Genomic DNA, 8,958 nt, shown 5'->3' on the forward strand with positions numbered 1-8,958 from the left:
TGAGGGGTCCGGGAAAGGTCTGTGAGGGGTCTGGGGGGGGGTCTGGGAGAGTTATCGGGGGGGCTCGGCAGGGGCTGCGGGGGGGGGGGGGGGGGGCGGGGGGGCCCGCCCCCGCCGGTGCTGTGCTCAGCACCTCGGCACGCGGCTCTGCCGGGGCTGTGCGGCCGTCGGGACGTGCATTCCCTGCTCCCTCCTCCCCGTTCCTCTAGTGTGAGGTCGTTCCTGTGAACGGCTCTTTTTTCTTGGCCCTAGCAGTGTTCCCAAGCTCTCCAGCCTTGTGTCTGGGGAGACAGTCTCTGCTGGATGTAGCCAGGGATAAGATGGGTTCGGCAGGGTGTGCTGGCTTCCTGGGGGCAGAACTGGGGTTCCCTAATAGCCCCTATGTGTGGGCAGGGCAGAAGGCTGTGTACAGGCAGTGGATGCTGTTTATGGGTGGTTTTGAAAGGAATTCTGGTGGGTGCTGCTTCAAGCTGTGAGCAAGGGGAGCATGTGAGGCTCAGCCCCATCCGTAGGGCTCCAGGGGGATCTGCCCTTCAGGCTGATTCAACGAGTGCCTGTGACCTGTTTTCCATCCATGTGTGTGCTGCCTGCTCTGGAGAGGAGGCAGGGGCTGGTGGTGTGACAGGCTGCACCAGCCAGGATGGCATGTGCCCATCCCTGTGTGCCCGGGATGCCCGAGAGCTCACAGGGAAAACCGAGCGTGGTTGAGCTGTGTTGGATCAGAGATCCCTTGTCCTCTGTGCTGCCTCCATCTCTACTGGCTTTGTCCCCAACGTCTTGTCTTCTCTCCTGCTCCAGGTGGCCAAGGAGGTTTTTGCATGCTGTGCGTTATGCAGAACCACACGATCCAGGCTTTTGCCAACAGCGGCAACGCGATAAAGCCAGTGTCCTTCATCCGAGACCTCAAGAGTAAGGATGGCTGCACTCTCCTCCTGTAGCTGTGCAGGAGAACGCTGACTAATGCAGGAGCAGAACCTTTGAGAAGGGGGCAGGTCTTGGCAGGCAGCTCTTCTGAAATGACTCACTGACCCTGCCAGGAGCCAATGACTTCATGGTCTGCATGGGGCTTCCCCCATGGCCAGTATCAGTCTGACATCTGGTTTGGGTTGAGAGGGCTCAAGCCCCAAGTTCCAAGGGAGGGAGGGAGAGTCTGTGTCGGTTGCAGCACGTGCTGGGGCTGATTCCTCCCTCTTCTGCAGAGATTGCCAGGCACATCCACTTTGGCAGGCAGGAGGATGCGCACGAGTTCCTGCGTTACACCATCGACGCCATGCAGAAGGCCTGCCTGAATGGCTGTACCAAGTATGTGGGGCCTTTGGTGGCCTGTCACTGCTCTTGTCTGCTGTCCACTCGCTGGTTTCCTGTGCCCACGGGAGCGGACTGTGGGGTGAATTTGTCCCCCAGGTCAGACTCAGGGGCAGGTGCTGACTCCAGGGGCCTTGGGTGGATGGCACAGTGCTCTATGAAACAGCTCTGGGCTTCTCCTTTCTGACATCTCTTCCCCAGCACGGTTCTGGTCCTGTCCCCAAATCCTGAGGCTGCTGTGGGTTTGAATCCTGTCTCAATTGCCAAGGAATACAGGCATGCTTGTTAGCTCAGCCCCAGTTCTGTGGCTGTGGGTGGGCAGCTTTCCCCTCCATCTCAGCAGCCTGCATTGCCTCTATGCAATGTGCCCAGCTCCAGCCAGTTTCTACTTCTTCTAGAGGAAGGCACAGTTGGAGCCTGGTGCCACCCCTTTGGCACTGGAATTGCTCCTCTCTTCCTGGAACTCTGCTGGGCAGAGCATGCAGGGGAGCTGTCCTGGGGATACGGGTGGCTCAAGGGGGTGGCTGCTGTGGGAGGACAGTATGAGACCCTGCTCTGCTCTCTAGGCTGGATCGCCAGACCCAGGCCACGACGCTGGTTCACCAGATCTTTGGCGGTTACCTGCGCTCTCGTGGTGAGTGCTGCCTGCCTGGTCCTGGGCCTGTGACTACCAGGGCTGCAGTTGCCCTGAGAGCCTTGCAGTTGAAATCCTTTGGGAAAATAGCTAAGTGTGTATACATGATCCAGAGGCACAGTTGGTCAGTCTTGTGGTACCTGTGGGTCAGTTGTGGCGATGGAAAAGGCTGCTGGTTGTGGTCCCCAGCTCATCACCGCTAGCAAAGGGATCCATGCTGGCAGCTGTCTGGCAATACTAGCTGTCCCAGCACATGGTGGAATTGCTGGTCTTCCTCCTTGCCAGGATGTGAATCCTGGTGCTGACATCCCAGAGCCCATAGCCAGAGAGGGGGAATACTGCAGACACCTGTGCTGTTCTGGGGTGCTGGTGGGTGCAGGGCTTGTGTCCGGCTGTGCTCATTGCTCTTCCTTTTGCAGTGAAGTGCTCAGTGTGCAAGACAGTCTCGGACACCTATGACCCTTTCCTGGACCTGGCACTGGAGATCAGGGTACTGGGCCAGGGCTGGGAATGGGCAGGGCTCTCTGCTCTCTTGGGGCTGTTCCTGCAGCTGCACCTTGTCTGCTCCCAGGGTGTCATAACCCACCAGTGCCTGGGCACGGTGCAGGCAGGAGTGACACAGCTTCTGCTCTTGTGCTGCCTTCTCTGCATGGCAGATCAGTGCCTGTGGCTGGAGCACGAGCCATAGCTCCTCTGGGCTCTGCAGTGTTGGGAGCAGCGCAGCTGTCCCGTGGGGGGTCCCAGCCAGCACCTGGCTGGGTGGCAAGCTGAGGGGCTGATGTGGTTGGTGCCCCTGTGATCATGCTCTGTGTTATCTCGGGGCCAGCGTGGCATTGGGCAGCCGGGCTGTCGTGCTGCCCTGACCTCTGTCTCCTCTGTCCTGGCAGCACGCAGCCAACATCGTGCGGGCGCTGGAGCTGTTTGTGAGGCCAGACGTGCTGGGTGGGGAGAACGCCTACATGTGTGCTAAGTGAGTGTGGGGGCTGCAGGCAGAAAGCCTGCCATGATACCAGGGGGCTTCTCTGCCTGCTTCTCAGCTAAGCTGAGAGGTAGGTGGCCTGTGATGAAGCCGACCACTCCTGAGCTCCTTCTGCTCATAAGGAGGACCTGGGCCAGCAGACGTGGCCATGAGCAGATGTCCTGGAGTGGTGCCTGCTGTCAACAGGGTCATTTCCTTGGAGTTCACTGCTGGGCCAGGGCTGGCAATCATCTGGGTGATGGAACAGCTTGAATAGCTTGAGCTCTTCCTCTGCAGATGCAAGAAGAAAGTGACAGCCAGCAAACGCTTCACCATCCACCGAGCCTCCAATGTTCTCACGCTCTCACTGAAACGCTTTGCTGACTTTGGTGGAGGCAAAATCACCAAGGTGAGTGCTCGGCATCCCAGAGCTGGGGCTGTGTCCTGGGCCAGGGTGGGAGCTGGTCCTGTGTGCAGTGCCAGCTCTGCTGCAGCCCTTCCCCAGCAGAGTGGTGTGGTGGGAGAATGGCTCTTCCTGGCATCTTCATCACCAAGGCGTGTGTCTGGGGAGAACAGGTCCCCCTCTCTCGAGACAAAGGACTCATAGGACAGCTGAGCTGCTCTTGACTGAGCAAGAAGGACATCTGCTGTGCAGACTCCTGAGGTATCCTCTCTCTGCAGGATGTGGGGTACCCTGAGCTGTTGAACGTCCGCCCGTACATGTCTCAGAACAATGGGGACGCCGTGATGTATGGGCTCTATGCAGTGCTGGTGCACTCGGGTTACAGTTGCCACGCGGGGCACTACTACTGCTACGTGAAGGTGAGCCCGGAGTGCTCCCTTGGCACCTGCTCTGGGCCGGGGGCTCGTGGGTGCTGAAAGGTCCCTGCAGTGTGCAGAAAGGAGGGTGAGCAGCAGATGTGTGTGGTGTGGGGCACTGGATGTGGGGCACAGGCTGAGCTCCACCACAGGAGGTCTAATCTCCAGAGTCCACTTGCCTGCCCTGTGCTACCTGTGGGTTTTGGGGAGAGGAGTTCTGTTAACAGGCACTGTTCCTGCTACACTTCAGGCCAGCAGGATCCCCAGACGTGGCCTAGCCCTGTTCTCTCTCCTTCCACAGGCCAGCAACGGGCAGTGGTATCAGATGAATGATGACCTGGTCCGCTGCAGCAACATCAAAGTGGTCCTCAACCAGCAGGCCTACCTGCTGTTTTACCTGAGGTGAGAGCATCCAGTGTCCCCCTGCCCCTGGCTTACAGTGTTTGGGACAGGGCTGATAGCATGTGCCAGGGGTGGGAAGGAGTGTGGCAGGGAGAGGCCCAGCTCCTTGTCAGGGTTTTTCTGTAGACCAAGAACATGTCACCTCCTTGGAGCCTCTGGCTCCCATTTCTTGTGTGTGTCTCCAACAAGAGCGTTCCAGTTGCTCAGACCCTGGCGTTAACATGGACACATCTCTGCCTCCACCAGGATCCCCAGGCTCAGGAAGGGGTCTGTTGCCAAAGCTGCCTCCACCCTTCCCAGCCGCATCAGCAGCAGCTCCGATCAGGCCAAGAAACCTGTGACCAGCAGGCCCCTGTCATCACCACTGATGGGCCGGGTGAGTCCTGAGGGCTGCTCTTGGCCAGTGCTCGCCCGAGCTGGGGGCTGTGGCCCCTCTGTCTGCTCTGCAAGGGTGGGGGGCTGTGGCTTCTCAGGGCGACAGGTGGGAGGTGAGGGAGGATGGTTTGCAGGAGGGATCCTGCCAAGCTGAGGGAGGGATGGGGAGGGCAGGATTGCCCAGTCCTTGGTTCCTTGGATTCATTCCTTTCTGAACTTCTCTCTTTCTGTCTAGAGACCAGACATGCTGCCAGGGAAGAAGGTGCTGGGACCAGAGGAGATTGGGGTCCCTGTGGCCCGCAACACATTTGGGACTGTGCCAAAGCTGCCGAATGGAACCGCTTCACCAAAGCTGCCCACTGGGTCCCCGTCGCCCAAACTGCCCCTGAAAGCCGCCCACACGGCCACAGCGCTGCCCAGTGACACAGCCCAGAGGCCCAAGAAGCCATTCTCCCTCCCACAGCTGCCTCCCTCACCCAGGGCAGTTCAGGGCTCCTGTGACTCCTCTAATGCCAGTGGTAGCAGAGCAGAGCTGCCCCGGCAGAGCTCCTGGGAGAGCAAACAGCCACCTACCTCAGCCAAGCTGCTTCTGGAGCCCAGCCCGGAGCCTGGGGATGGTGGGGAGAACACCGAGACCCTGGAGAGGGACTCCTGCAGCAGCAGTGTTGCCAGCCCAGCACATGGCTCAGTGGGGAAACTGGCCAAAGCACCCCAGAAGGGCAGCACCTCTCAGGAAACAGACTGTGGCACAGACCTGCCTGCTGGCCCCGGCACCCAGCCTGCTGCCCCCGAGGACACCAAGGCAGCAAGGTTGAAATGCTCCCTGTTGGGCAGTGCTGCTCTGGAGCTGAGCAGCACCATGTCACCACCACCGGCCAAGAAGCTGGCGCTCTCTGCCAAAAAGGTGAGTCTAGGCTTCTGCCCAGAGGCATCTGGAGGGGGGAACAAGAAGGCTTGTGCTTTCTGAACTGGGGCTTGTGTTGGGAGCCAGCATTGGCCAATGCTCATGGGTATCTTGCCAAACTGGAGGTGGGTGGGCAGAGCCCCTCAGCCCTGGGGACGCAGCAGGTGCTCTCTCTATCTGGGTCAGGTTGTGGGGCCAGGACCCCTCTGTTGCTCACATCCTTGAGAAATGGCTCCTACCTCCTTGCTCTGGAGATGGAGGTGGCTGTGCCAGGCGCTGCAGCAGGGGCAGCATCATGCGTCCCCTGGGGCGAGTGGAAGCAGGTGACACACAGCTGGAGGGCTGTGGAGTTGCCTTCTCCTCGGGACTGACCCTCTTGGTGCTGCTGTGCAGCCCGGGTGCGGGATGGTGCACTGGGATTTCTGTTCTTTAAATTTCCTTCCTTCCTTTTTTCCTTTGTGCTTCTAACTGAAAATACTTCTGATTCTTCTTCTACCACCCCCACTTTCCTCCCCCGTCTGTGTCTGTTTCCCTCCCCTTTCTCTGGGCTCCCCTTTTTGTTTTCTCTTCTTGGCTCACGGAAACCTCTTTTCTTTAGACCACCAAGTTTTTATTTATGTCAATAACTGCAGGGCAGCACCCCACGGGAGGCGAGCAGAAGTGACCACCATGCACAACCTCACCCAAAATTTGCTGAGCACACCTCCCCCACGAAAACCACCCACCCCAACTCCTGGCCTTTCATTAAGTCGAGGTAAGCAGTGCCAATTGCTCCCAGGCTCCTGCATGGCAGCGGGGCCAGTAGCAGCCTTGGGATTCCCCACAAGGCAACGGTCCATCATCGCAGCTGGCTGGGGGTATGATTTTGGCAGCTGGTTCTTTTGAACTGGCAGGCCTTGCTCTGGATCCTAGAAGCAGGGCAGTTTCTCGTACTGTCAGCATAGGGTGGGAGGGAGCTTTTCAGGCTCTGACCACGTACTAGAGTCCCAAGGGATCCGGAGGCACCAGCCTAGTCTAGATTCAGCTCCATGTCTCCTTTATAACCTTCACCATGTGCTGCAGCAGCACTCACTCTCTCCTAATCCCCTGAGGGACAGCGTGTGCCCTGCCTGTGACTGGCACTGGGCAGGGGCACTGCGTGCTTGCAGCTGCTCCTCTGAGAGCAGGATCTGATTCAGATTTCATGGGTGAGGTGGTAGCATTTGTGTGTTATGCTCATGCACTTTGGGTTGGGGAGGAAGAGAGGGGCTCTGGCTCTTGACATGACTTTCAGATCATGTCAGCCTTTTTTCCTGTCCTTCAGGCTGTCCTCATCTGCTCTCAAACTGCCAAATCCTGGAAAACCTGCTTTTAGCTTCATCTTCAATTCAGCCTCTCAGCTTCCAGCCTCCCCCCTGACCAACGGTTCCGCTGCCCACCCTTCACACTACCATCCTCCCTGCAACAGGGAGAAGGGGCCCAGCCAGGTCACTCCGGGTTCCTCCAAAAAGAAGCGGCGAAGGCATCGTCATGGAGCAGACAGCAACCATCATGCTCTGGCTGTGAAGGATAAGGATGAAGTCTCCAGTCCCCCCAAGAAGAAGAAGAAGAAGAATCTCTCTCAGGAGGGCTCAGTATCCCTTGTGGGGAAGGAGGTGGCAGGCAAAGCTCCCAGCGGTGGCCAGGAGGAGCCGGGCTGTCAGGATCTGGAGAGCAGGCCCAAGCAGCAAGTGTCAGACCCCAGTACTTGGTCTGACACAGCATCCATCTCCCCCCTCAAGAAGAAGAAGAAAAAGAGGAGAATGGAGGAGACGGCAGAGCGCAGCTCTGGGACGCTGTCCTTGGGCAGGTGAGAGGCGAGGGCCCTGTGCCCCTCTGCTCTGCCAGTCGGGCTCCTGGTGCTGCACTCAGGTGCCTCTTGTCTTTCTGCGGGTGGGACAAGCCTTGCCATGGGGCCAGCACAAGTGCCAGCTTGCCCAGGGGTGGTTTCACTCCTCCCAGAGTGCAGCACTGGGGTGGGGGTGTCCCTGTGTCCCATTGCCCTGTGGGGGGCTCAAAGTCTCCCTTGGTCTGGCTGGGGTGAGCTGACCCCTCCTGCCTCCCCCAAGCTCTAGGAGGACTGAGATGGAGCCCTGGAGGCCAAAGGAGCAGCGGAGCTTGGAGGCTGGGGCTGGAGACAGCGAGCACCGCAAGCGCAAGCAGAGGGAAAACCCCAGCAGCCCAGCCTGGGAGCATCCTGCTGCCAACAGCGTCCACAGTGCAGGTGGCACCCCAGGTATGGCCGTGTGCCCCCACCCTGCCTAGCACCTGTCAGGAGAGAGCTGGCTGCTCATCTGCCCCTTGGAGCGCTGGTGTCCAGTCCCTGGTTCTTGCTGGTCCCAGCTGCCTGTCCTGACTCTCATCCTTGGCTGCCCACAGCCTGCCTCACACGGGAGAGCTGCCGGGTTGTACCCTGGGTGAGGGGACAGACTTGTGAGGATGGCCCCCTCGAGGAAGGGGTGAAGGGTTCCCTCCAGCTCTTCCAGCCCAGGACAGGCCCAGTTTGCCCAAACACCCTGCACTATCAGGACCTTGTTAGTCTTCTGGGGCAAGATCTGCCTTGGAGACTGAGCAACACAGGAGCTTCCTCTGCTCCCTCCACTTTGTCCTCTCTCCTCTTGTTTCCACAGCAACAGCGTATGCCTGGGACAAGTGGGCTGGAGATGGGTACAGGCACTGCCTGGCTGCCCCTGGCTATGGGGCTTTCACAACTCCCAGAAACCAGAAGGAGCCCAACGTGGTAGAGGAGCTGCTCAGGAACTCCTTGGACAAGGCTTATGGCAAACAAGGTGATCCCAGCTTGCTTAGGGGGGCACACTACCCAGCCCAGGGTGGGGGCCCTGCATGGACAGGTGCAGCAGAGCTTGCTGGGGCGCTCTGGTCTGACCACGCTGCTCTGCAGTGCTGACCTGGGAGGGAGAGATCTCAGCTGTCAGTCAGGATGCCGAGCGGGACGCAGCCTGGGCCCGCAGCGAGACCATCATCGATGAGTGGGACAAGGAGTTTGACAGAGGGAAGGTGGGTGCTGGCCACGTGCTGGGCTGTGCTGGGTGGGGGGAGGCAGGGGGCTGTGCTCTGACCCCAAGAGCATCCCTGCCTCCACACAGGTAAAGAAGATTAAAAAACTGAAGCAGGAGCGGAGGAGACACTTCAATCCCTTCCAGCAGCTCCAGAGCAAGCGCAACTTCTGGTCAGTGACACATCCTGCCAAAGTGGTCAGCCTGGGCCACCGGCTCTGAGGTGAGTGAGCCCAGGGCAGGGCGGGGGGTGGCTGCCTGGTGGGGGGGCTAACGCTGCTCCTTTCTCCCCAGGTTGAGATCAGCGGCCGCTGAACAGAGTGGGCCCCAGGGAAGGACCAGTGGGGTCGTGCTGTCCTGGGAGCTGCGGGGGCACCTGCTGGGGAGGGGAGGGACACTGGCTCCAGCCCCGAGGGGTCAGGCTGGTGTCCTCTGGTGTCCCTGTGGGCTGCGGTTGCTTCCCTCCGCTCCCCAGCCATGGAGGAGCCTGACCCGCTACCGGGCCGCGTCCAGCCCCCTCCCCCGG

At 59.6% G+C, this 8,958-nt stretch overlaps 1 protein-coding gene across 1 annotated transcript in view; it reads left to right on the top strand.

Annotated features, from left to right (window-relative positions):
- The window catches only part of USP36 (ubiquitin specific peptidase 36), a 10,244-nt gene extending 1,590 nt beyond the window's left edge, over positions 1-8,654 (top strand). The window contains exons 2-17 of the mRNA XM_010008673.1: positions 799-909; positions 1,200-1,302; positions 1,872-1,939; positions 2,359-2,429; positions 2,827-2,909; positions 3,195-3,306; positions 3,579-3,719; positions 4,018-4,118; positions 4,365-4,494; positions 4,729-5,397; positions 6,030-6,151; positions 6,845-7,225; positions 7,485-7,651; positions 8,046-8,204; positions 8,318-8,433; positions 8,523-8,654. Of these exons, the coding sequence (XP_010006975.1) occupies positions 799-909; positions 1,200-1,302; positions 1,872-1,939; positions 2,359-2,429; positions 2,827-2,909; positions 3,195-3,306; positions 3,579-3,719; positions 4,018-4,118; positions 4,365-4,494; positions 4,729-5,397; positions 6,030-6,151; positions 6,845-7,225; positions 7,485-7,651; positions 8,046-8,204; positions 8,318-8,433; positions 8,523-8,654 (2,666 nt within the window). The remainder of the gene's footprint in view (positions 1-798; positions 910-1,199; positions 1,303-1,871; positions 1,940-2,358; positions 2,430-2,826; positions 2,910-3,194; positions 3,307-3,578; positions 3,720-4,017; positions 4,119-4,364; positions 4,495-4,728; positions 5,398-6,029; positions 6,152-6,844; positions 7,226-7,484; positions 7,652-8,045; positions 8,205-8,317; positions 8,434-8,522) is intronic.
- The last annotated feature ends 304 nt before the right edge of the window (positions 8,655-8,958 follow it).

Source organism: Chaetura pelagica, unplaced genomic scaffold, assembly GCF_000747805.2.
Source record: "Chaetura pelagica isolate M959 unplaced genomic scaffold, ChaPel_1.0 scaffold962, whole genome shotgun sequence".
In the NCBI taxonomy this organism is placed as follows: Eukaryota; Metazoa; Chordata; class Aves; order Apodiformes; family Apodidae; genus Chaetura; species Chaetura pelagica.